The sequence below is a fragment of the Triticum aestivum genome, chromosome 2D, assembly GCF_018294505.1.
Source record: "Triticum aestivum cultivar Chinese Spring chromosome 2D, IWGSC CS RefSeq v2.1, whole genome shotgun sequence".
NCBI lineage: Eukaryota > Viridiplantae > Streptophyta > Magnoliopsida > Poales > Poaceae > Triticum > Triticum aestivum.
This window is the reverse complement of record NC_057799.1, coordinates 497,250,272-497,278,108: the sequence shown is the minus strand read 5'-3', so window position 1 is coordinate 497,278,108 and position 27,837 is coordinate 497,250,272. Positions and strand designations below refer to the sequence as shown.

Sequence of the window (27,837 nt, the reverse complement as noted above, 5' to 3'; positions counted from 1 at the left end):
ATCGATCACGGAGGGCTTCAACATCAACACCATAGCCTCTCCGATGATGTGTGAGTAGTTTACCTCAGACCTTCGGGTCCATAGTTATTAGCTAGATGGCTTCTTCTCTCTTTTTGGATCTCAATACAATGTTCTCCCCCTCTCTCGTGGAGACCTATTCGATGTAATCTTCTTTTGCAGTGTGTTTGTTGAGACCGATGAATTATGGTTTTATGATCAAGTTTATCTATGAACAATATTTGAATCTTCTCTGAATTCTTTTATGTATGATTGGTTATCTTTGCAAGTCTCTTCGAATTATCAGTTTGGTTTGGCCTACTAGATTGATCTTTCTTGCAATGGGAGAAGTGCTTAGCTTTGGGTTCAATCTTGCGGTGTCCTTTCCCAGTGACAGTAGGGGCAGCAAGGCACGTATTGTATTGTTGCCATCGAGGATAACAAGATGGGGTTTATATCATATTGCATGATTTATCCCTCTACATCATGTCATCTTGCTTAAAGCGTTACTCTGTTCTTATGAACTTAATACTCTAGATGCATGCTGGATAGCGGTCGATGTGTGGAGTAATAGTAGTAGATGCAGGCAGGAGTCGCTCTACTTGTCTCGGACGTGATGCCTATATACATGATCATACCTAGATATTCTCATAATTATCCTCAATTCTGTCAATTGCTCAACAGTAATTTGTTCACCCATCGTAATAATTATGCTCATGAGAGAAGCCACTAGTGAAACCTATGGCCCCCGGGTCTATTTTCCATCATATTAATTTCCCGACAACAAGCTATTTCTGACGCCGCTTTTATTTTACTTTCTTTACTTTGCATCTTTATCATAAAAATACCAAAAATATTATCTTATCATATCTATCAGATCTCACTCTCGTAAGTGACCGTGTAGGGATTGACAACCCCTTATCCCGTTGGTTGCGAGGATTTATTTGTTTGTGTAGGTGCGAGGGACTCGTGCGTGGCCTCCTACTGGATTGATACCTTGGTTCTCAAAAACTGAGGGAAATACTTACGCTACTTTGCTGCATCACCATTTCCTCTTCAAGGGAAAACCAACGCAGTGCTCAAGAGGTAGCAAGAAGGATTTCTGGCGCCGTTGCCGGGGAGTCTACGCAAAAGTCAATATACCAAATACCCATCACAAACCCTTATCTCCCGCATTACATTATTTGCCATTTGCCTCTCGTTTTCCTCTCCCCCACTTCACCCTTGCCGTTTTATTCGCCCTCTCTTTCTCGCTCGCCTTCCTTTGCCATGTCGGAACCAAAAAGAGTTGGGGGTTCTCTCCCGAGCTTTAGTGCTTTGGACAATCCTTCTATTCTATCTAAACTCATAAATAATACTATGGAAAAACCTACCGGAGTTGTTAATGAGAGTCCTAATAATTTTGATGAAGATGACTCTGGAATTTTTCGTTATTTGCTCGATGAATCTTTGAAAGATGCTTGGATAGGCTGTTAAGGATCTGGGCTAGCAATGTACCCCAATATCAAATTGAGGTTTATCTAAAAAGCTTTTATGTTGGGTTGCCTGCTTCGTTCAAACAAGTTTTAGATTCTATTTTTGAAGAGGGTTTTCTTGAAGGGGACCCCATAGATACCTATGAAAAGATGAAAACTATATTTGGGCATCCCATGAATGAGAAAGTTGAATCCACGTCTCTTTTGCTCTCCTACCAAAACGAATCTATTAAAGAGATAAAAGCTAGCCTAGATGCAAATTTCCGCAACGTGCTTAATCTTTCTTCTACCATCGATAGCCACGTGCTTTATAAAAATATAAAGATTAATTCCATAGATAACAAGTTTGCTCTTTTCTTCCCTAAACCAAAGATGGCAATACCTAGATCTATCCTTGCTATTGTGCCTAGATAGGGGCGTTAAACGATAGCGCTTGTTGGGAGGCAACCCAATTTTATTTTTAGTTTTTTGCCTTTTGCTTCTGTTTAAGAATAAATCTTTGATCTAGCCTCTGGTTAGATGTCTTTTTATGTTTTAATTAGTGTTTGTGCCAAGTTAAACCTATAGGATCTTCTTGGATGATAGTTAATTGATCTTGCTGTAAATTCCAGAAACTTTCTGTTGACGAAAATAATTGTTAAAAATCACCAGAACGTGATAAAAAATTGATTCCAGTTGCTGCTGATCAATAAACAAATTGTCTAGGTCGTCCTATTTTGGATGAATTTTTGGAGTTCCAGAAGTTTGCGTTAGTTACAGATTACTACAGACTGTTTTGTTTTTGACAGATTCTGTTTTTCGTGTGTTGTTTGCTTATTTTGATGAATCTATGGCTAGTAAAAGAGTTTATAAACCATAGAGAAGTTAGAATACAGTAGGTTTAACACCAATATAAATAAAGAATGAGTTCATTACAGTACCTTGAAGTGGTCTTTTGTTTTCTTTCGCTAACGGAGCTCACGAGATTTTCTGTTAAGTTTTGTGTTGTGAAGTTTTCAAGTTTTGGGTAAAAGATTTGATGGATTATGGAACAAGGAGTGGCAAGAGCCTAAGCTTGTGGATGCCCATGGCACCCCAAGATAATCTAAGGACACCTAAAAGCCAAAGCTTGGGGATGCCCCGGAAGGCATCCCCTCTTTCGTCTACTTCCATCGGTAACTTTACTTGGAGCTATATTTTTATTCACCACATGATATGTGTTTTGCTTGGAGCGTCTTGTATGATTTGAGTCTTTGATTTTTAGTTTACCACAATCATCCTTGTTGTACACACCTTTACACATGATTCGGAAATTATTAGAATACTCTATGTGCTTCACTTATATCTTTTGAGTTATATAGTTTTTGCTCTAGTGCTTCACTTATCTTTTAGAGCACGGTGGTGGATTTGTTTTATAGAAACTATTGTTCTCTCATGCTTCACTTAGATTATTTTGAGATTCCTACAAAACAGCATGGTAGTTTGCTTTAACAATAATAGGCATTCAAGATTAGTAAAGAAAAAAAAGAAAAATTCTTATGAGTGTGTTGAATACCATGAGAAGTTTGATGCTTGATAATTGTTTTGAGATATGAAGATGGTGATATTAGAGTCATGCTAGTTGAGTAGTTTTTGAATTTGAGAAATACTTGTGTTAAAGTTTGTGATTCCCGTAGCATGCACGTATGGTGAACCATTATGTGATGAAGTCGGAGCATGATTTATTTATTGATTCTCTTCCTTATGAGTGGCGGTCGGGGACGAGCGATGGTCTTTTCCTACCAATCTATCCCCCTAGGAGCATGCGCGTAATACTTTGCTTTGATAACTTGTAGATTTTTGCAATAAGTATATGAGTTCTGTATGACTAATGTTGAGTCCATGGATTATACGCACTTTTCTTCCTTCCACCATTGCTAGCCTCTCTAATACCGCGCACTTTTCGCCGGTATCATACACCCACCATATACCTTCCTCAAAACAGCCACCATACCTACCTATTATGGCATTTCCATAGCCATTCCGAGATATATTGCCATGCAACTTACCACTATTCCGTTTACTATGACACGCTCCATCATTGTCATATTGCTTCGCATGATCATGTAGTTGACATTGTATTTGTGGCAAAGCCACCGTTCATAATTCTTTCATACATGTCACTCTTGATTCATTGCATATCCCGGTACACCGCCGGAGGCATTCACATAGAGTCATATTTTGTTCTAAGTATTGAGTTGTAATTGTTGAGTTGTAAGTAAATAAAAGTGTGATGATCGTCATTTTTAGAGCATTGTCCCAAGTGAGGAAAGGATGATGGAGACTATGATTCCCCCACAAGTTGGGAAGAGACTCCGGACGAAATAAAAAAAAGGCCATAAAAAAGAAGAAGAAGAAAAGGCCCAAATAAAAAAAGAATGAGAGAAAAAGAGAGAAGGGACAATGTTACTATCCTTTTACCACACTTGTGCTTCAAAGTAGCACCATGATCTTCATGATAGAGAGTCTCCTATGATATCACTTTCATATACTAGTGGGAATTTTTCATTATAGAACTTGGCTTGTATATTCCAATGATGGGCTTCCTATGCCCTAGGTCTTCGTGAGCAAGTGAGTTGGATGCACACCCACTTAGTTTATTTTGTTGAGCTTTCATATACTTATAGCTCTAGTGCATCCGTTGCATGGCAATCCCTACTCACTCACATTAATATCTATTGATGGGCATCTCCATAGCCCGTTGATGCGCCTAGTTGATGTGAGACTATCTTCTCCTTTTTGTCTTCTCCACAACCACCATTCTATTCCACATATAGTGCTATGTCCATGGCTCACGCTCATGTATTGCGTGAAGATTGAAAAAGTTTGAGAACGTCAAAAGTATGAAACAATTGCTTGGCTTGTCATCGGGGTTGTGCATGATTTAAATATTTTGTGTGGTGAAGATAGAGCATAGCCAGACTATATGATTTTATAGGGATAACTTTCTTTGGCCATGTTATTTTGAGAAGACATAATTGCTTAGTTGGTATGCTTGAAGTATTATTATTTTTATGTCAATATTAAACTTTTGTCTTGAATCTTTCGGATCTGAATATTCATACCACAATTAAGAAGAATTACATTGAAATTATGCCAAGTAGCATTCCACATCAAAAATTCTGTTTTTATCATTTACCTACTCGAGGACGAGCAGGAATTAATCTTGGGGATGCTTGATACGTCTCCAACGTATCTATAATTTTTTATTGTTCCATGTTATATTATATTCTATTTTGGACATTATTGTGCTTTATTATACTCTTTTATATTATTTTTGGGACTAACCTATTAACCGGAGGCCCAGCCCAGAATTGCTTTTTTTGCCTATTTCAGAGTTTCGCAGAAAAAGAATATCAAACGGAGTCCAAACGGAATGAAACCTTCGGGAACATGATTTTCGGAACGAACGTGATCCAGAGGACTTGGACCCTACGTCAAGACATCAACCAGGAGGGCACGAGGTAGGGGGCGCGCCTACCCCCCCCCCAGGGCGCGCCCTCCACCCTCGTGGGCCCCCTGTTGCTCCACCGACGTACTCCTTCCTCCTATATATACCCACGTACCCCCAAACTACCAGATACGGAGCCAAAAACCTAATCCCCCCGCCGCAACCTTCTGTACCCGTGAGATCCCATCTTGGGGCCTGTTCGGGAGCTCCGCCGGAGGGGACATCGATCACGGAGGGCTTCAACATCAACACCATAGCCTCTTCGATGATGTGTGAGTAGTTTACCTCAGACCTTCGGGTCCATAGTTATTAGCTAGATGACTTCTTCTCTCTTTTTGGATCTCAATACAATGTTCTCCCCCTCTCTCGTGGAGACCTATTCGATGTAATCTTCTTTTGCAGTGTGTTTGTTGAGACCGATGAATTATGGTTTTATGATCAAGTTTATCTATGAACAATATTTGAATCTTCTCTGAATTCTTTTATGTATGATTGGTTATCTTTGCAAGTCTCTTCGAATTATCAGTTTGGTTTGGCCTACTAGATTGATCTTTCTTGCAATGGGAGAAGTGCTTAGCTTTGGGTTCAATCTTGCGGTGTCCTTTCCCAGTGACAGTAGGGGCAGCAAGGCACGTATTGTATTGTTGCCATCGAGGATAACAAGATGGGGTTTATATCATATTGCATGATTTATCCCTCTACATCATGTCATCTTGCTTAAAGCGTTACTCTGTTCTTATGAACTTAATACTCTAGATGCATGCTGGATAGCGGTCGATGTGTGGAGTAATAGTAGTAGATGCAGGCAGGAGTCGCTCTACTTGTCTCGGACGTGATGCCTATATACATGATCATACCTAGATATTCTCATAATTATGCTCAATTCTAGCAATTGCTCAACAGTAATTTGTTCACCCACCGTAATAATTATGCTCATGAGAGAAGCCACTAGTGAAACCTATGCCCCCCGGGTCTATTTTCCATCATATTAATTTCCCGACAACAAGCTATTTCTGACGCCGCTTTTATTTTACTTTTTTTACTTTGCATCTTTATCATAAAAATACCAAAAATATTATCTTATCATATCTATCAGATCTCACTCTCGTAAGTGACCGTGTAGGGATTGACAACCCCTTATCGCGTTGGTTGCGAGGATTTATTTGTTTGTGTAGGTGCAAGGGACTCGTGCGTGGCCTCCTACTGGATTGATACCTTGGTTCTCAAAAACTGAGGGAAATACTTACGCTACTTTGCTGCATCACCCTTTCCTCTTCAAGGGAAAACCAACGCAGTGCTCAAGAGGTAGCACGCACCATCACCAACAGCTCCAGATCTTGCACGCAAGTGCTTGATAGAATGCCCACATGAGAGATAAATTGAAGGGGAGAAACAGATTGCCACATGTACTAGAGCCAGTCAAAACCGCCCTGAGTCAGCACAAAAACAACTTTGGTGTGATTGAGGGACGAAACTTGTCCGTTTCAAGAATTGAGGGTGCAAGTTGTCCGGTTTCGAAGTTGAGGGACCAAATCTAGACTTCGTCAAAAGTTGAGGGACGAAAAATATACTTCTCTCTTTATTATACTCGGATGAAGGAAGAGCCCATGGCGATTCGATCTCGAGCGTTCTGCCGTGAAATATCTCCACCCAACATCGGAGACGATGACAGAAGAGGCGAATCACTTACAGCAAGGGCAATATGGTCCCAATAGGTCGGGCTTTCCTTTCCGTGGAACCAAGAAGCACCAGACGCGTTCCTCCACTTCTGTCCCCCCCTCCTTAAACCTGCCTCTCTTCTCTTCTAGATTTGCGCCCTCCCCTTTCCGCCCCTGGTCTCCTCCCCCTCCCTTGCTCCCACCAATCCGCCCGCCCCCCGCCGTGCAATGCTGGCCGTCGCGGCGGGGCCACAACTGAAGCTTTAGCATGTTTCTTTTATCCTAACAGGAAAAGGTGGTTTCTCAATGTAAGCAATAGGAATAACTAGATGAACATTATGAGTAATAGCTTCTTCTTCAGCTTTAGCAGGTTCTATTATTTTTACTTCAATGGGAGGATGATATTTAAAATACTTCTCCTTAGGGAAAACATGAGTAGCAAATGATTCACAAAAAGAAGCTACTATCTCAGAATCAAGCCATATTTAGTGCTAAATTCATGAAAGGCATCGGTATCCATAAAAGATTTAACACAATCAAACTCAAGGTTTATACCTGACTCCTTACCTTCGTCGAGCTCCCAATCTTCGGAGTTGCGTTTAATTCTTTCCAAAAGATCCCATCGGAATTCAATAGTCTTCTTCATAAAAAACAGTACAAGAAGTATTGAGCATGTATTGATCATTACGAGAAAGCCGAGCATAAAATTCTGAATAATAATTTCTCTTGAGAGCTCATGATTGGAGCATGAATATAACATTGACTTAAGCCTCCCCCAAGCTTGAGAGATACTTTCTCCTTCACAAGGCCAAAAATTATATATATAATTCCGATCACGATGAACCAGATGCATAGGATAAAACTTCTGATGAAATTCTAATTTCAATCGGTTGTAATTCCAAGCTCCAATATCATCACATAGCTTATACCATGTAAATGCCTTTCCCTTCAAAGATAAAGGGAAGACCTTCTTCTTGACTTCATCTTCGAGCAAACTTGTAAGCTTAAATAATCCACAAACTTCATCCACATAGATTAGATGCATATCAGGATGTAGTGTTCTATCTCCTGCATAAGGATTAGCTAGAAGTTTCTCTATCATACCCGAAGGAATTTCATAATAAATATTTTTCAGTAGGTGCAGTAGGTTGAGGAGCAACTCTTTGTTCTTCCAGTCGAGGTGAAGATACCCCGAACAAACCCCTCAAAGGATGATTTTCCATAGTGACAAGTAACAGTAAATTTTAGCACATAATATAATTTTTTCCTTGCCAAATTCCACTTACCAAAGGCACTTCACTCCCCGGTAACGACGCCAGAAAATAGTCTTGATGACCACCAGTATAGGGGATCAATCGTAGTCCTTTCAATAAGTAAGAGTGTCGAACCCAACGAGAAACAGAAGGAAATGACAAGCGGTTTTCAGCAAGGTATTTTCTGCAGGCACTGAAATTATCGGTACCAAATAGATTTGTGATAAGATAATTCGTAACGGGTAACAAGTAATAAGTGTTACAAAGGTGCAGCAAGGTGCCTCAATCCTTTTTGTAGCAAAGGATAAGCCTGGACGAACTCTTATATAAAGCAAAGCGCTCCCGAGGACACATGGGAATTATCATCAAGTTAGTTTTCATCATGTTCATATGATTCGCGTTCGTTACTTTGATAATTTGATATGTGGGTGGACCGGTTCTTGGGTGTTGTCCTTACTTGGACAAGCATCCCACTTATGATTAACCCTTCTCGCAAGCATCCACAACTATGAAAGAAGAATTAATATAAATCTAACCATAGCATGAAACATGTGGATCCAAATCAGCCCTTACGAAGCAACGCATAAACTAGGGTTTAAGCTTCTGTCACTCTAGCAACCCATCATCTACTTATTACTTCCCAATGCCTTCCCCTAGGCCCAAATCATGGTGAAGTGTCATGTAGTCGATGTTCACATAACACCACTAGAGGAAAGGCAACTACATCTCATCAAAATATCGAACGAATACCAAATTCACATGATTACTTATAACAAGACTTCTCCCATGTCCTCAGGAACAAATGTAACTACTCACAAAGCATGTTCATGTTCAAGATCAGAGGGGTAATAAACATCATTAAGGATCTGAACATATGATCTTCCACCAAATAAACAAACTAGCATCAACTACAAGGAGTAATCAACACTACTAGCAACCCATAGGTACAAATCTGAGGTTTTGGGACAAAGATTGAATACAAGTGATGAACTAAGGTTTGAGAGGAGATGGTGCTGACGTAGATGTTGATGAAGAATGACCCTCCCTCGATGAGAGGATCGTTCGTGATGACGATGGCTTTGATTTCCCCCTCTCGGAGGGAAGTTTCCCCCGCAGAATAGCTCTGTCGGAGCCCAAGATTGCTTCTGCCCAAGTTCCACCTCGAGACAGCGGCACTTCATCTCGAAAGCTTCCTTATGATTTTTTCTAGGTCAAAACCCTCCATATAGCATAAGATGGGCACCGGACGATGGCCGGGGGCCCACAAGCCCTGGGGGTAGGGCGTGCCCCCCAAGCTTGTGGCCACCTGGTGTGGGTCTCCTTCTATTGTTTCTTCGCCAAATATTTTTTATATATTTTAAAACCATTCTCTGTAAAGTTTCAGGACATTTGGAGTTGTGCAGAATAAGTATCTCAGATTTCCTCCTTTCCGGTCCAGAATTCTAGCTGTCGGCATTCTCCCTCTTCATGTAAATCTTGTAAAATAAGAGAGAAAAGGCATAAGTATTGTACCATAATGTGAAATAACAACCCATAATGCAATAAATATCAATATAAAAGCATGATGCAAAATGTACGTATCAATACCCCCATTGTCACCACAGATACGCAAGACATACATCAAGTGTTCTCCAATCCATAAAAGTATTCAATCCGATACTAGTGAAATCTCAAAGGTAAAACTCAATTCATCACAACAAGATAAAGAGGGAGAAACACCATATGATCCAACTATATTAACAAAGCTCGCGGTACATCAAGATCGTGCCAAATCAAGAACACGAGAGAGAGAGAGAGAGAGAGAGAGAGAGAGATATCAAACACATAGCTAATGATACAAACCCTTAGACTCGGGAGTGGACTACTCCCTTCTCACCATGGTGGCCGCCGGGATGATGAATATGGCCTCTGGTGATGATTTCCCCCTCCGGCAGGGTGCTAGAACGGGCTCTCGATTGAGTTTTTGTGGATACAGAGGTTTGCGGCGATGGAACTTCCGATCTAGAGTTATTTTTGGGGGTTTTTGTATTTATAGGTTTTTTTGGCGTCGTTCTCACGCTGATATGGGCTTCGAGGGGCCCACTACCCACCAGGGTGCGCCAGAGAGGAGTGGCGCGCCCTGGTGCCTAGTGGCCACCTCCTTCCCCTTCTGTTCCTTCCACGAAGCTTTTAGTGCCTCTTTTGTTCCAAAAAATCATCAAAAAGTTTCGCTACATTTGGAAAACTTTATTTCTGCACAGAAAACAACACCACGGTAGTTCTGCTGAAAACAGCGTCAGTCCGGGTTAGTTCCATTCAAATGATACCAAAACCACATAGAAATTGTTCTAAACGTGGCATTAATACTTCATAAATTGTAGATACGCCGGAGATGTATCACAACCATAACTCCAACTCCACAAGTACGTATTCATCAAGAAAAAATAAGAGAGAAGGAATCATCACATTTTACGATACAAAGCCGCCACCACCTCCTGTTCTTCATCGGGAGGGCTGATCTGGGGTCCGTTCGAGGCTCCGGAGAGGCGGATTCGACGCCGTCGTCATCATAAACCATTCTCCATCACCAATTTCATGATGCTCACCACCGGGAGTGAGTAATTTCTTCATAGGCTTGCTGGACGGTGATGGGTTGGATGAGATTTACCATGTAATTGAGTCAGTTTTGTTAGGGCTTGATCCCTAGTATCCACTATGTTCTGAGATTGATATTGCTATGACTTTGTACGCTTAATGCTTGTCACTAGGGCCCGAGTGTCATGATTTCAGATCTGAAACCTTTATGTTTTCATGAATATATTTGTGTTCTTGATCCTATCTTGTAATTTGTATGCACCTATTACGTGTTATGATATATATACCCCAAGGTGACAATAATTGGAATTTTTTTCTCGGTGATTAGCGTAGTTTGAGGAGTTCATGTATTCACTATGTTCCGGTTCTGGTTCTCTCATAAAAGGGTCCGGTGTTAATGCTTTGTTCCGGTTCTCTCTTAAAAGGAGGCCTTAATATCCCTTAGTTTTCTTATGGACCCCGCTATTACGGGAGGGCAGGATAAAAGATGTTATGCAAGTTCTTATCATAAGCATGTATGACTATTTGCAGAATACATGCCTACATTACATTGATGAACTGGAGCTAGTTCTGTGTCCCCCTATGTTATAATTGTTACATGATGAATGTCATCCAACATAATTATCCATCACTGATCCAATGCCTATGAGCTTTTCACATATTGATCTTTGCTAAAGTTACTACTGCCGCTGCTGCTGTCACAATCACTATGAAACTGCTACTGTTACTGCTGCTATTGCTACTACTGCTATCAAACTATCATACTATTGTGCTACCGATCACTCTGCTGCAGATATTTAGTTCTACATGTGTGATTGAATTGACAACTCAACTGCTAATACCCGCGAATATTTTTTTGCTCCCCTTGTGTCAAATCAATAAATTGGGTTGAATACTCTATCCTCGAAAACTTGTGATCCCATATACTTGTGGGTTATCACGTCTCACCGGTCACAACATCTGCCACTGTCGCTCATATTTCATAGCATGTCGTCTCACGGTCGCAATATCATTGTCGGTTGTACTCCCTCCGTTCCATAATGTAGTGCCTATAGATTTTCTGAAAAGTCAAACTTTGCAAACTTTGACCAAGTTTGTAAAGAAAAATATTTATATCTACAATAGCAAAAATATTATAACTTACGAGTAGCATTTAGCACACCGGTAGCTGCGCCAGTTGTCATGGAAATGCTCAACACAAGGTTCTTGGCGATGCTTTTTCAGATACTCCATTTTTAAGAGAATGGTGTTTTGGAGGCCGAGCTTCATGGAGGCCTTTATTTTAAAAAATTCTGAAAAAATATATGCGTGTATGTAAGGATGTAACCTACATGTGTGTAAAATTTCATGATGAAATACGCTGAAATGCGATCTGTACAAAAAAGACAAATTCATGGCCTGGGATGATGAATATTATCATGTGTTAAACAACCCCAGATTTGTCTTTTTTGCACAGCCCTCATTTCAACGTGTTTTGCCTGAAAATTTACACACATGTGTGTTATGCCTTCATGTATATCTGTACTTTTTTCAGATTTTTTTGAAATATAAAAATATGAATTTCGATGAAATTTGAATTTTGAATCTCGAGGCCTCCAGTGAGCTCGGTCACCAAAGGCAATTACCGATTTTTATATGTTTTATAAAACTACCCTGATAGAGGCAGAGCTAATAGAGTAGTACTTTTCTTTTAATAACACGTTCTACTGCACTACAGTAACACTACGGGACGGCAGCTGGCCAACAGTAACACTGACAGGCACGGTACGGGACGGCCGCTGCCCAATCCCTGGCACACGCCACAGGACACAACTGTTGTTGCTCCTCCGTCAAAATGTGGCATAAAAATGTTAGGTGAGACCGCACTGCAGCGTTCGTTCCCAAACGGAAGAAGTCCAAAACAAACCTTGAAATTGTAGATGATAGTTAAATCAAACCTTGAACTTTGAATCCTGAAAGTTGACACTCTGAACTTGTAATCCCGATCTATTTTGGACCCTAGACCTGTTTGGCACACTGGAAATAATAAAATCCCGGGGGATAACCTGCTACTCAGAATTCGGGCCGGCCCACTATAACACAACAACAAAATCGTAAACTTTAAAATATATTCACGCATTTTTTAAATATTCAAAAGTTAAAAAATATTGTTGTTTTCTATTTTTCACACAAAATTCAATTCCTTTGGTGTTTTTAATTTTTTCTGGAATTTTGAAATTATATTCGCATTTTAAAAAATTGTTTGTGATTCTGAAAACAATTCTAAAAAATGTTCAGAATTTCAAAAGTTCTTCACATCCTATGAAAATGTTTCAGATTTTTAAAAATCGTGTCGCATTTTAAAGTAATGTTTTTAGAATTTTGTTTCGGATCGTTGGCTAAGGACTCGTCTGGGTCAGCCCACCAGACATGAAGCGGGCTTTTATTTTCTGAAAGCTGAACAATTTTTTTTAAGTGCGAACACTTTTTGAAACATAAACATTTTCTGAAACCTGAACATAATTTTAAAGTGTGAATGCTTTTTGAAATTTTTAAAAATATGAACAAATTTCTAAATCTGAAAAAACTGTAAGAAATTATTTTGTGACATCTAAAAAATATCGCAAGTTTAAAAAAATGTACGGACAAATTCAAACAAATGTTTATACAATGTATAATAATATTTGTGTAACTCAAAAAAATGTTTCATACATTTGAAAAAATGTAGCATTTCAATAATGTTTACAAGTTTCAAAAAATGTGTTTGTGAGCTTTTCAAACAAAACTGTGTGTACAATGTAAATAAAAAGTTTGCGTGTTGTAAAAAATTGTGTCTTACACTTAACAGAATATACTTGGGTTGTGTTTGAAAAAAGTGCCTACGAATTTGAAAATGTTGAACCATGAAAAAGAGTGTTTGTTTAGTTTTATAATACGTTTATTATCATTAAGAAAATGTAAACATGTACTTAAATAATAAATATGTATAAAAAATTTGAAAACATTTAATTTAAAAATGTACATGATGTATTTTAAAATATCAAAAGTTTATCAAAAAATATTTTATGTGTGCGTTAAAAATGTATATTGGGTACAAAGAAAAAATAGACATGTGTAAAAAGAAAAAAGATAACAAAACAAAAAGGCAAAAACAAAGAAAACCAGGAGCAGTGGGCGCGCGCGAGCGACGCTGCTAATGGGCCGGCCCAGTTCAGCAAATACCGGCTAAATCCTCTCAAGGTTTAAAATAGACCGGGATAACATAGTTTGGTGTGCTGATTTCAAGGATTGAGAGTTCAGGGTTTGATTTAGCTTTCGCCGACAAATTCTAGGTTTGTTTTGGACTTTTTCCTTCCCAAACCCAAACAATGTCCTTGCTCAACAATGCCAAACGTTTTGATGATTTTTATTGTACTCTGTTGAATGGAAGAGCCCATGGCGATTCGATCTCGAGCGTTCGAAATATCTCCACCCAACATCGGAGACGACGACAGAAGAGGCGAATCACTTACAGCAAAGGGCAATATGGTCCGAGACGGTCGGGCTTTCCTTTCCCCGGAGCCCAGAAGCACCAGACGCGTTCCTCCGCTTCCTTCCTTCTCCCCCTCCTTAAACCTGCCTCTCGTCTCTTCTAGATTTGCGCCCTCCCCTTTCCGCCCCTGGTCTCCTCCCCCTCCCTCCCACCGATCCGCCCGCCCCCCGCCGCGCAATGCTGGCCGTCGCGGCGGGGCAGGCGACGCTGGGGGAGCCGTCGTCGTCGGCGGCCGCCGCCGCCGCCGTGCCCAAGCGCCGGGATCCCACGCCGGATCATCCACCGTATTCATGGGTAATCACTTCTCCCCGGTCGATTAATCGCCTACCTATTCCTCCCCGTTTATTTGGTCGATTTTCTCTCTATGGGGAGAACAGTTGGATTTGCTCTTTAATCTCCACCCACCCACCCGAATCGAATTAGGAAATCACTAATTGAGCATCGCCAGCCACAGATGCTCCTCGTTGATTCGGAAAGAAAAATCGAGCATCGCCTCCGATGTGAGGAGAAATCGCTTGCTCTCAACCCAGATTAGCTCGCGCTTGGTTGTCAATGGCAATGGGGTTTGGATGGGCTGCCGCCGCCGGTTTGACGTTTGCGTGCTCGTCTGGTTGCAGATGATCGAAGAGGCGATCCAGGCGCTGGGCGAGGACGGCGGCTCGGCGGAGTCCGCCATCTCGGGCTTCATCCGCGGCAGGTACCCCGGCGTCCCCGCCGCGCACGACAGGTTCCTCCGCTACTACCTCGCCAAGCACGTCGCCGAGGGCCTCTTCGTCTGCGCCGCGCCTGGGCGGTACTCTTGCTGCTCCGACGACGAGCCCCAGCCCGAGCTCGCACTCACCGATGTCCTGGCGGCGGCTGCTGCGCCGGCACAGCCCAAGCGCGCCCGCGGTCGGCCTAGGAAGGATAGCTCGCTGGTGGTGGTCAAGCGTGGGCGCGGTCGGCCTAGGAGGGATGATTCGCAGGCCGCTGCGGTGGCGGTGAGTGCTGGGCCTCCGATGACAGGGGCCAAGCGCGGCCGCGGTCGGCCTCGGAAGGATGGCTCGGCGCCCAAGCCGGCTTCTGGCAAGAAGTTTGTGAGCGGGTCGCCATCCGCGATGCCCAAACGCCGTGGCCGGTCTCGCCTTCTGACGGATGTAGGGGCGGCCGACGTCTCCGGCGAAGCGCTCGTCACGGACAAGAAAGACAGCACTGAGGCTCCATCCGCCACTGATAAGAACCATGGGGAACCTCGCGAGCTGGCACTTGCGATCGTCAACGACGGCTCTGGTGCAGCATTACTTACGGAGGAAGATGGCGGCGAGGCTCCAGCAGCCAAGCGGCCGCTCTTGGCCAAGGAACCTGCCGCATTCAGTACGCCAGAGTGCAGCACCCAGCCCTGCAAACTGCCCCTTGTGGCGGCTGACGAAAACTCTGCTCGGGCCCTAGCCTCCGACAAGGAGGGTGACACCGAAGCTCCATTTGTGAAGCACAAGCGCCGTCGTCGGACCTGCAGATCAGAGCCGGCAAAATCCACCTGCGGCTCTCCCTCAACATCAATTGCAGACAAGAAGGCCGGTGGCAACGTTGCATCTGCTCCACCCAAGGGCCGTGGCTGGTTGCGCAAACCGACATTGATGGCTGCCGCCGCCGACGAAATTACACCCAATGAGGCTCGATCATTACCGGGCAAGCCGCGCCGCAAACCTCGCAAACAGTTTCTGCTGAACTTTTATGATGAGGTACCAAATAGTCCAAAGTTCTGTGTCCTCGCACTGCCTGCCCAGGTGCCAGGGGCAACAAAGGCGCCGTAGTTCTGAAGCATGGCAGCTCATGGAACATCGTCACATAGTTGAAAGAACACCTCTTGAGTTCCTAAATGCAGTGCACAGGACGATAGCTTTTGTGTTCTATCCATCATCGGTAGTTTTAGGTTTTTTGTTGTTGTTGTTGAACTTCAGCAGTTTTAGGGGTTGATTGAACTAGGTAGGGATATTTCTTTTCGGAGCTCCAGTTTAGTTCAAGTCTGAACAAATACCACCATCCGTCCAACAAGGCCCTGAGGGTTTGCCTTCAGACTGAATTTGTATGAATCTCGTCAGTTCATGCGAAAAGAAAAACAGATGCAATTGTTCTGGTTCTTTGATATTTGTCTGCCATAAGTTGCTGAAACTCTCGATTACATGAATCTTGGAGAAGTAATCTCTTACATTTGGGGCCATCAAATCTCAGACCAGAAATGTTGAAACCAATGAGGCCAAAATAACCTTTTTGATATTAAAATCCAGAAATTTTTGGTAAACATTCAACAACTCTGAAGGTTTACAATCACACAGAACTAGTAGATCACCATAGTTGGCAACCCAGGGCAGATAATTAGCTAACAGAAAGAACAACCCAGGGCAGATAATTAGCTAACAGAAAGAACATCCCAGGGCAGATAATTAGCTAACAGAAAGAACAAACCCATCATCTCTGTCATGTACACTGAAAATTATTTCAATTGGACTCCTGGCATGCCGGCAACTTATGATGAATTTACCAAATCAATGATGGTGGATATAAGAACTGTCATCCACCACGGTGTCGGGCATGGATTATTCGATAAGGAATCTGGAATTCCTCATGCCTCCCAGCCCCTCAAGATGGTGGCGCGAGCAACCCGGTTCACTCCCAAGGTGAATGCTCCCATCCTAAGGTTGCAATCTTGAGACTTGCACATGGCCTTGATGTTCTGGAACGCGCTGTTCATGTACTTATGGAGCTCCATGTTCACCTTTTCTTCTTCCCACATGAATCCTTGAATGTTCTGCGCCATCAAAGAAGCATAAGGAAACTGCCGGCTCAAGCAAAAAGATAATGTGGAATGAGATGGCAAAGGCCGCCATCGTATACTCAATTACCTGAACCCACTCAAAATAGCTAACGATCACACCACCAGCATTAGCATAGATATCAGGCAACACGACCACTCCCTTCTTGGTAAGAATCTACAGCACATACAACAAAAGTGAGACATTCAGAAAACAGAAATTGAAAAATGGTTGTATTTTTTATATTTCTCAAGTATGAAAATTTATCGTAAGTTGTTTGGTGGTACAGTACTCTTACCTCATCAGCTTCTGGATCGGTTGGATGATTAGCAGCTTCGATTATAAATTTGGCCTTAACATCAGGGGCATTTTCCCTTCAGATAATTAAAGCAAATCATCAGTTACCCTAAACTATAAGTATATATCCAGGAAGCAATCAGAAAATAGGTTGCTCAACAGGTACAAAGATTGAATAAAAAATGCATCAACTTATCTGCAGAATTCATTAAGTCGGGATTATCACAATATTCGCACATCAATTTTTGCTATTCGCAATAAAACTAGCAGAAGAAAACACTTAACAAACATGTAACAGAAAAGGGGGGAAACCGTGACGTACGGTGAAATCTAGTGAAAATGATTTAGGCCACATCAAAAGCGCAGAAGGATAATAGCAATTACCTGTTAAGAACTCCGCCTAAGGCACATGGGAGGAGGACATCGCATTCATGCACTAGCAACTCTGAGGCATCCATGACTTCAGCGCCATGAAAGTCTTTCAACTGACCACCCTCATTTCTGTGCTTCATCAGAGCAGGTACGTCTATCCCTGCTTTGTTTCTGATTGTGCCTGATACATCTCCAAGTGCAATTACCTTACCACCTTTCTCATGGATGAGTTGTGCAGCCCATGAACCAACATTACCGAATCCCTGCAGGAGTTCATCATAGAATAAGCACTATTCTACATTTTGATGGCTACTAACAGTAGCACTATGTTTGAACAGACTTATTTTGGTATTTTACCATGGCACTCGCTACTATCTTTTTACCATTCAAGAAGTCAACGGTTTATCACAACTCACCTGAATAACAAAGGTTGATCCAGAAATAGACTTCCCATATTCGGCCAGGAGAGCCTCAGTAGCGTACATTACACCCCGCCCAGTGGCAGCATCCCTACCTAATGATCCACCAAGATCCTAACAAATAGGCCCAAATTGTAATCATATTAGTAATAATGTGTAAAGAGTTTATATGCAGCAGATAATTTTCTGTTATGGTGGTAATACTTACTATGGGCTTCCCTGTGACAACAGCTGGGGAGTGACCATGGAATTTTGAGTACTCGTCAAAGATCCATGCCATGGTCTGTATGGAAAATGGTTTCAGATAGAGTTAGTAGCAGAACATAGGAAGGCAGTGAACGATAGTAAAGAAATTGAAATTGCATAGCATACCTGTGAATTAGTTCCCATGTCTGGAGCTGGAATATCGGTATGAGTTCCGATAAGGTCATGAATTTTCTGAGTAAATACACGCGTCAGACGCTCCAACTCACTCCTACTTAAATCACCGGGAGAGCACCCTATTCCTCCCTTTGCTCCACCATATGGTACTGCCGCAACGGCAGTCTTCCATGTCATCAGCTGAGCAAGTGCATTTACTTCATCTGGATCAACCTGTCAAGGAGTTTAAGTACAAGAAGAAATATGATAATCAGTCAACCCTGCAACTGACTTACTGCCTTGGCTTTTCGGAATCTAACATAAAGAACAGCAACACATGGTGGAACAATTTCTAATAAAATAGTACTCCCTCCGTACACTAATATAAGAGCGTTTAGATCACTACATCAGTAATCTAAACGCTCTTATATTAGTTTACAGATGGATTACTTACTCACAAAAGTAATTCAGTCAAACAACCGACAGTACATTAGCTAAGTTGGTTGTTTCCTTAACTGAATTATCATTTAGGGATAACAAACTTTCTAGGATCGCAAAATATCAGCAGAATATTGGTTCAAAGAATAACAAAATCCGGCACACATTCTCTTGTCATTATCAGTAACAGTTTATTTGCTGAGGTTACACAATAAACATCATGAAACAATTTCTAAATAAAACAGTGCTTACTCACATAAGTAATTCAGTCAAACAGCTGACAATACTTCAGCTAAGTTGGTTGTTTCCATAACTGAATTAGCATTAAAGGATATAGAAATTTCTAGGCTCGCAAAATATCACCAGAATATTGGATCAACGAATAACAAGATCGGGCACATGTTCTTTTTGTCGTTATCGACAACAGTCTATTTGCTGAGCGTTACACAAGCAACGTCTTCAAACAATTCCTAATAAAATAGACAGATAGAGCTTACCCACAAAAGTAATTCAGTCAAACAACCGACAGTACGTTAGCTAAGTTGATTGTTTCCTTAACTGAATTATCATTTAGGGCTATTAAACTTTCTAGGCTCTTAAAATATCAGCAGAATATTGGTTCAGCAAATAACAAGATCCGGCACACGTCCTCTTGTCGTTATCGATAACAGTTTATTTGCTGAGGTTACACAATAAACATTGTGACATAATTTCTAAATAAAATAGTGCTTACTCACATAAGTAATTCAGTCAAACCACCGACAATTCTTTAGCTATGTTGGTTGTTTTGATAACTGAATTAGCATCGAAGGATGTAGAACTTTCCAGGTTCGCAAAATATGACCAGAATACTGGATCAACGAATAACAAGATTGGGCACATGTTCTTTTGTCGTTATCGCTAGCAGTCTATTTGCCGAGCATTACACAATCAACGTCTTGAAACAATTTCCAGATAAATTAGTGCTTACTAACAAAAGTTAATTCAGTCAAACAACCGACAAAATACTGGTTCAACGAATAACAAGATCCGGCTGCACAACATTCTTTTGTTGTTATCGATAACAGATTATTTGTCGGGCGTTACAGAATCAACGACTTCGAAGATATGCCAGGTAATTCAGTCAAACAATTTCTAATAAAATATATAATTAAATACTGCTTAAGTTGATATGCCAGATAACAATCAACTTCTTGAAACAATTTCTAATAAAATACTACTTACTCACAAAAGTAAATCAGTCAAACAACCATCAATATGTTAGCTAAGTTGATTGTTTCCTTCACCGAATTATCATTTGGGGATATAAAACTTTATAGGCTTTCAAAATATCAGCAGAATATTGGTTCAACGAATAACAAGATCCGGCACATGTTCTCTTGTCTATCGATAACAGTTTATTTGCTGAGGTTACACAATCAACGCCTTGAAACAATTAAAGTAATTCAGTCAAACAACCGACGATACTTTAGCTCGGTTGGTTATTTCTATAAATGATGAATAAGCATTGAAAGATATAAAACTTTCTAGGCTTGCAAAATATCACCAGAATACTGGATTAACGAATAACAAGATCGGGCACGCATTCTTTTGTCGTTATCGATAACAGTCTATATGCTGATCGTTATCGACAAAATATTGGTTCAACGGATAACAAGATCCAGCACTAGACATTCTTTTGTCGTCATCGATAATAGTCTATATGCTGACCGTTATCGACAAAATATTGGTTCAACAGATAACAAGATCCAGCACTAGACATTCTTTTGTCGTCATCGATGATAGTTTATTTTGTCGGGCGTTACAGAATCAACGACTTTGAAGATATTTCCAACAATTTAACGACAGAAAGATGAGCTTGTAATAACAGAGGAACGCTGTATGCTCTCATTCAAAAGGATTCTATAGCTTCAAATCATTTGCCTGACAAATTGACAGCAAGGAGAATCTACATAATGTCCTAAACTAAGCATACATGCGAAAGTCAAGTAGCAGAGCTGGACACTGCATACAAAAATAACCTAAGAATGCCAAGTACCATGGATCCACCTCTTTTTTTGAATTGAAAAAGAAACAATGACATCGTTGACCATGAGCAATGGATGTAAAAGCATGCCAAGTTGGCAAGCAATCCAGCAATTTTTGCGTGTGTTAATTTGCTTATCCTTTTAGAGTCACAATCGCTTTTTTGAGAGCTAATTGGATGCGTCTTGTTTTAGACTTCCGGGAGAAATCGCAATCAATTGACAGAAGTAGCAAGACAATCCCACGAGGAGAGGAGATGAGAAGAGATCCCGTCACCTCGGGGTGGTAGCGGATGCCACCTTTCATGGGCCCGCGGGCATTGTCGTGCTGCACGCGGAAGCCGACGAAGGAGGCCAGCGTGCCGTCGTCCTTGGGGATGGTGCATTCGACCTGCGAAGGAAAGGAACCGGAGATAGATAATAAGCAAACAGAGTCAAGCTCCGGTCGGCGGCGAGGAGAGGAGAGGAGAGGAGAGAGGAGAGAACGCGGCGCGACCTTGATCTCGCGGAAGGGGATGAGGAGGCTCTTCTCGAGCTTGGAGTCGAGGCCGAGCAGCCGGGCGGCCTGGCGGAAGTTGCGGCTGGTCGCAGCGAGCGCGTTCATGGCGGCGGCGGTGCGGCGAGGCGCGGCGCGGCGGGGCTAACTTCCTTCCTCTTCTTTTCTCCCCCGGCCCGCCCCAACAACCTCCTCAACCGCAAGGAAATCGGGCGAAAGGGACAGACAGGGGCGACGGAAACACGCGCACGCGAGGGAGCGAGATCGTGGCGGGGGTGGGGGAGGCTCTCGCGGCCAGAAAGGGCAAGGCGGGCGTAAAAAGGGCGGATTTTTGTCCGGAGATCGAGGGGGGCGCGAGCTCCGGTTGTTTGGAGGGAGCCAAAGGCCCAAGGAGGAGGATGGTATTAATAGGGACGGAGGGCATGAACAACGAACGAGCAGGCCATTAACGTGCACCGGCCCTCTTCTCTTCCATCTGATCGATGGACGGATCACGCCGCTGCGTGTGAGGTGACTGGGACCAGACGACGATTCGTTTTTTTCTTTGAGTTGAGTTGAGACGAAGATTAGTTGGATGGATCCTGCAGCATGCCTTGGCAGTTTTGGAGGGTAATTACTCACGATCGCGGGTCACAGCTGTGTAGAGCGAGGAGAATCGGGGCCCCGCGCGAGCCAGGGAAGGGGCGATGCTCGCTCGCTCGTTCCTTCGTTAACGGTGAACGACGGGCCTCTCTCTCTCTCTGTGGGTCCCACCGGACGGTGTGCTGGTACTACTTGGTGGCCCACCTGTCAGTCGGGGCATGTGCGTCCCGTGCCTGACCTTTCCGGCGCGCTTTTCGCGTTTGTTTCTCTCGCTTTCGCGTAGGTCCGTCCATCGCCCGAACTGAAAGTCGGAAGCGTCTGCGTTTCCTCCCGTTGATTTTGTTGGCATCTCCTCCTCCGGCCGGATTCTCTGCGCTCTGCAAAAGCCAACACGTTTTTGTTTTTACAGAATGCCATGTGCAGTGCACGCACGAGTACGGTGGGGTGGCGAACTTGGCCTCGTCCCCCTGACAGTGAAAAGGACGGTGGGGAGTGAACGAGGAGAAGGACCATCTGGCCAGGGTGCATCTCGCCCCGCGAAGCGCCTCCCCGGGAAGATGCCCAGTTCGGAGGAGCAAGCTTTCACTCCAAGTGAAACTGCTGCTGCAGCGCGGATGTGGACAGAGGCCGTGGAGTGGGCGTGTCCGTGCAGACAGTCAGTGCCAGCACCTCGCTTCTCCTGAGTTGGTGGAACGGATCACGCGTCGTCCAGTCTCCCGTTTCTGTGTGTGGCCGTGTCTTCATGCGACGGTGGGAAATGACTGATGCTGCGCGTCGGCTGTGGGAGTAGCCCGGATTAGCAAGGAATATCCCCTAAAAAAGTTAGTAAGGGGTATCGCAATCTAAATCTTTCTTTTTTTTAAGAAATACTAGGTGGCACACCTCAAAACATCATTTTCTGGCTAAACGGTTGTACCAGATGATTTATGGCTCATACTATCTTTGTTATTTCAGATATTGGTAGCAGGCCCGTCGAGGGGTGTGTGCAAGCGGTGCGATCGCACAGGGCCCCCAAATCGTAGGAGGCCCGATCGGAGAGAAAACCCATGATACAATCTGGTTCATGCGCTGCATGGCTGCTGATGGCCGGCTCGCCCGATCCAATCGCTGAAAACTGCAGCCAGATGAGGCCCATAGTCTTTCTTTCGGGTGAGGCCCATAGTCAATATTTCCACTAATCACAGCAAACAACCCCCAGCCAGATGCACGAGATCAAATAGATATCTCCCTCGATTCTCAAAAAAATTAGATATCTCTCTCGATTCTAAAAAAAAAGACATCACTCTCTCTCTCCCAAGAAAAGAACGACTTGACGAGCGAGAAATAGGGAGGCGCCGCCGATCTGCTTCTGCGAAGGGATGAGCCGCCGATAGATAGCGGACGGCCACCGCGTGTCCGCTGTATGGCAAGCCATCGACACTTGTTTCCCTGCTGCAGCAGCCTCATGCATCTGGCCATCCCCGAATATATTCAGAGGTAAGTCAAAAGCCATAAGCCAGGAATAGGCGGACGAAAAACTAGTTAGGGTTATCTCTTTTTTGATACAATTCTGGTTCTTTGATGTTTTCATATCGTATCGAATGCAATCCCTAGCTACTAGTAGATCAGTGCTACTCGATTAGGCATGTACTTAATTTTAATCAAAATTAATAGGATTAGAACATTACCCGTAATCTCATTTTAGTTGTAGTACTAATTCTTCCTTGTGTGCTTTTCTACTACACTACTAGCATGTTCTTTTACAAGAAAGACTCGATCCATTTTTCTTTTGTGAGAATAGACTCAATGGATTTAAAGATTTTGTTTCCAGAATACTAGACAAATGATGCTTTTCAGTAGAACATATGTTTGCTGTTTGGCATTACTATATGATATATTTCTAAATATTATATGAACTGACACATATTCTAAGCTATATTTTTAAGTGAAAATATGTCTAGCTACACAAAAAAATTGCAAACTTTTGGGCCCCATGTCACATTTCGCACCGGGCCCCCAAATTCCTGGAGACGGCCCTGATTGGTAGTACGAGTTGTCAGTATGGGACAATTCTCTCCATTAGGGATGTGAATTTGGAAACTAAGCTCTCTGCCCTCCTTGTAGTTCAACCAAAGGGTCGAAGGATACCCTCAAGGTTCCAAATCCCCATCTAGAATATCCATACGATGTTGGATATTTTGTGATTGAGAAAACGTATTGTAATGGTAGATCCTGCAAAATAGTGCTTTCCCTAACTCCCTTGCATCCCATCACGTTCACCCCTTCCATCACATCATGACACGTTCATTTTTTTTGCTTACACTTAACCTAGTTGATACTTCACGACCAAGCACCTCCCTGTCATCCAAATCTCTTCGCCATCGTCGCCCAAGTTCATGGCCAATCCCTAAACATATGGGAGGGGGGAGGGGGGCTTATGAGAACCCCCAGGAAATACCATGGAGGACCCAATGCAATTTGACAAATACTAGTCTCCAGCATCGAGCTGACAATGGCATCCTACCATCGAAAACCCCTTTCGGTGGTAGGGTGGTGCAAGCTAGGGTTGAAGGAGTTGATCAGGTTCTTAGTGGAGGAAATGGTATGCCCCTCTATTGTCTTCTTCTGCATTATCATCATGGAGGAAGCCGCCATAATCACTGCTAAACTGGCAAGTTAAGAGAGTCGTCGCACGATCTTGTGAGATTTGTCGTTTGTCGTTTTTGTAATTTAAGCAAGCATGGAACATATGCTTGAATATTCATCAATACGACTAAACTGACAAGTTAAGAGAGTCATCACACGATCTTGTGAGATTTGTCGTTTTTGAATATGTCGTTTTCTAATTTAAGTAAGCATGGAACATATGCTTGCATATTCATCAATATGGCCAATAGAAGTATTGGAATGATTGTTGGAGACTCAACCGATGAATATATAAGCATGATAACTTATACGAGAAATTCTCTGGCAACTAACAGGTAATCGCGCAACAACTAACCCACGCACCTAGTAATTGTATGCAATCTCTCCCTCGCTCCCTCTCTCTCCCTCTTCCTCTTTCTCTCCCTCCCTCGCTCCCTCTCTCTCCCTCTTCCTCTTTCTCTCCCTCCCTCCCTCTCTCTCTCTCTCTCCCCCTCCCTCTCTTTGGTTTTTAGTCATTTTTGTGTGTGAAAAAAAGTTGATTCCTAGGTTTTCTAAAAGTTGTATCACGAGTTTTCCCCTAAAAATGGTCCCAGTGTTTGTAAGGCCCACCAAGTTTATATAGTTTCCATACAATGCAATTTTTTTATGATTGAGAAAATCTACCATAAGGGTACATAACGGTATATCCAACAAAATTTGCCTCCCTTGACTCTTAGCATCCCACCCCGCTTCGCCACTTCCACCACATCGTGTTGCATTCGCTGTTCGCAACTCGCAAACCTATTTCTCACTCTTAACCAAGTAGATTCTTCACGGTTGAACATCTCCCTCTCATACAAACCACACCCCTCCTCCCTACTTGTCGGAATTCATGGCCAAGCCCCAATACATACAGGGAGAACTTACAAGAATCCCAAGATAGACTATGGAGGATCCCGTGCATGTGAAAAACGTCACAATGAAGGAGTCACTTGTTGGAAATATGCCCTAGAGGCAATAATAAAATAGTTATTATTATATTTCCTTGTTCATGATAACTGTCTATTGTTCATGCTATAATTGTATTAACCGGAAATCGTAATACATGTGTGAATGCATAGACCACAACATATCCCTAGTGAGCCTCTAGTTGACTAGCTCGTTGATCAATAGATGGTTATGGTTTCCTGACCATGGACATTGGATGTCATTGATAACGGGATCACATCATTAGGAGAATGATGTGATGGACAAGACTCAATCCTAAGCATAGCACAAGATCGTGTAGTACGTTTGCTAGAGCTTTTCTGATGTCAAGTATCATTTCCTTCGACCATGAGATTGTGCAACTCCCGGATACCGTAGGAATGCTTTGGGTGTATCAAACGTCACAACGTAACTGGGTGGCTATAAAGGTGCACTACAGGTATCTCTGAAAGTGTCTGTTGGGTTGGCACGAATCGAGACTAGGATTTGTCACACCGTATGACAGAGAGGTATCTCTGGGCCCACTCGGTAATGCATCATCATAATGAGCTCAATGTGACTAAGGAGTTAGCCACGGGATCATGCGTTACGGAACGAGTAAAGAGACTTACCGGTAACGAGATTGAACAAGGTATAGGGATACCGACGATCGAATCTCGGGCAAGTAACATACCGATGGACAAAGGGAATTGTATACGGGATTGATTGAATCCCCGACATCGTGGTTTGACCGATGAGATCATCGTGGAACATGTGGGAGCCAATATAGGTATCCAGATCCCACTATTAGTTATTGGCCGGAGAGGCATCTCGGTCATGTCTGCATGGTTCCCGAACCCGTAAGGTCTACACACTTAAGGTTCGGTGACGCTAGAGTTGTAATGTGAATTGTATGTGGTTACCGAAAGTTGTTCGCAGTCTTGGATGAGATACCGAACGTCACGAGGAGTTCCGGAATGGTCCAGAGGTAAAGATTTATATATGGGAAGTCCTATTTTGGCCACCGAAAAATGTTCGGGATTTTTCAGTATTGTACCGGGAAGGTTCTAGAAGGGTCCGGAGTGGGGCCCACCTGCATGGGGGACCCACATGAACGTGGGTAGTGGGGGCAAGGCCCCACACCCCCGGTCAAGGCGCACCAAGATCCCCCCTTAGAAGGAATAAGATCATATCCCCAAGGGATAAGATCAAGATCCCTAAAAAGGGGGGATAACAATCGGTGGGTAAGGGAAAGGATGGGATTTCTTTCCTCCCACCTTTGCCAACGCCCCAATGGACTTGGAGGGCAAGAAACCAGCCCCCTCCACCCCTATATATAGTGGGGAGGTGCATGGGAGCTGCACCCCTTGCCCCTGGCGCAGCCCTCCCCCTCCAACTCCTCCTCCTCCATTGAGCGTAGCGAAGCTCTGCCGGAGAACCACGAGCTCCGCCACCACGCCGTCGTGCTGCCGGAGTTCCCCCTCAACTTCTCCTCTTCCCTTGCTGGATCAAGAAGGAGGAGATGTCCCCGGGATGTACGCGTGTTGAACACGGAGGCGCCGTCCGTTCGGCGCTTTGATCGGATCTTCCACGATTTGAATCGCCGTGAGTACGACTCCATCAACCGCGTTCTTGTAACGCTTCCGCTTAGCGATCTTCAAGGGTATGAAGATGCACTCCCTCTCTCTCGTTGCTAGTATCCCCTAGATTGATCTTGGTGACACATAGGAATTTTTTGAATTATTACTACGTTCCCCAATAGTGGTATCAGAGCCAGGTCTATGCGTAGATTCTATGCACGAGTAGAACACAAGTAGTTGTGGGCAATAATTTGTTCAATTTGCTTACCGTTACTAGTATTATCTTGATACGGCGGCATTGTGGGATGAAACGGCCCGGACCGACCTTACACGTAGGCTTACGTGAGACAGGTTCCATCGACTGACATGCACTTGATGCATAAGGTGGCTAGCGGGTGTCTGTCTCTCCCACTTTAGTCGGATCAGATTTGATGAAGAGGGTCCTTATGAAGGGTAAATAGCAATTGGCATATTGCCGTTGTGGCTTTTGTGTAGGTAAGAAACGTTCTTGCTAGAAACCCATAGCAGCCACGTAAAACATGCAACAACAATTAGAGGACGTCTAGCTTGTTTTTGCAAGGTATGCTATGTGATGTGATATGGCCAAAAGGATGTGATGAATTATATATGTGATATATGAGATTGATCATGTTCTTGTAATAGGAATCACGACTTGCATGTCGATGAGTATGACAACCGGCAGGAGCCATAGGAGTTGTCTTAATTTATTGTATGACCTGCGAGTCAATATAAACGCCATGTGATTACTTTCCTTTTTGCTAACGGTTAGCCATAGTAGTAGAAGTAATAGTTGGCGAGACAACTTCATGAAGACACGATGATGGAGATCATAGTGTCATGCCGGTGACGATGGTGATCATGTCGCACCTCGAAGATGGAGATCAAAGGTGCAAGATGATATTGGCCATATCATGTCACTTTATGATTTGCATGTGATGTTTATCCTGTT

General features: G+C 43.1%; 2 protein-coding genes across 2 annotated transcripts; one reads left to right on the top strand and one right to left on the bottom strand.

Moving 5' to 3' along the window:
• The first annotated feature begins 13,955 nt into the window (after window positions 1-13,955).
• Window positions 13,956-16,057, top strand: LOC123054076 (histone H1-II). Its single transcript, XM_044477754.1, has 2 exons — window positions 13,956-14,231; window positions 14,555-16,057. The coding sequence occupies exons 1-2, from the start codon at window positions 14,115-14,117 to the stop codon at window positions 15,728-15,730; spliced, it is 1,293 nt and encodes a 430-aa protein (XP_044333689.1). The 5' UTR covers window positions 13,956-14,114; the 3' UTR covers window positions 15,731-16,057.
• Window positions 16,058-16,158: 101 nt separating this feature from the next.
• On the bottom strand, window positions 16,159-21,550 carry LOC123054077 (glutamate dehydrogenase 2, mitochondrial). The gene is made up of 9 exons (XM_044477755.1): window positions 21,136-21,550; window positions 20,917-21,030; window positions 18,190-18,411; window positions 18,026-18,100; window positions 17,815-17,931; window positions 17,411-17,661; window positions 17,028-17,103; window positions 16,820-16,906; window positions 16,159-16,725 (listed from the first exon to the last, which is right to left on the bottom strand). Exons 1-9 carry the CDS (start codon window positions 21,241-21,243, stop codon window positions 16,540-16,542), a joined length of 1,236 nt encoding a protein of 411 aa, XP_044333690.1. The 5' UTR covers window positions 21,244-21,550; the 3' UTR covers window positions 16,159-16,539.
• Between the last annotated feature and the right edge of the window lie 6,287 nt (window positions 21,551-27,837).

Excerpts from the sequence above, each read along its gene's own strand:
- LOC123054076 (XM_044477754.1), top strand. The coding sequence starts at position 14,115 with ATGCTGGCCGTCGCGGCGGGGCAGGCGACGCTGGGGGAGCCGTCGTCG. Across the intron at positions 14,232-14,554 it reads ATCATCCACCGTATTCATGG|ATGATCGAAGAGGCGATCCA; the intron begins GTAATCACTTCT and ends GTCTGGTTGCAG.
- LOC123054077 (XM_044477755.1), bottom strand. The coding sequence starts at position 21,243 with ATGAACGCGCTCGCTGCGACCAGCCGCAACTTCCGCCAGGCCGCCCGG. Across the intron at positions 17,662-17,814 it reads GATCAACCTTTGTTATTCAG|GGATTCGGTAATGTTGGTTC; the intron begins GTGAGTTGTGAT and ends GAACTCCTGCAG. Across the intron at positions 17,104-17,410 it reads TTAGGCGGAGTTCTTAACAG|GGAAAATGCCCCTGATGTTA; the intron begins GTAATTGCTATT and ends AATTATCTGAAG.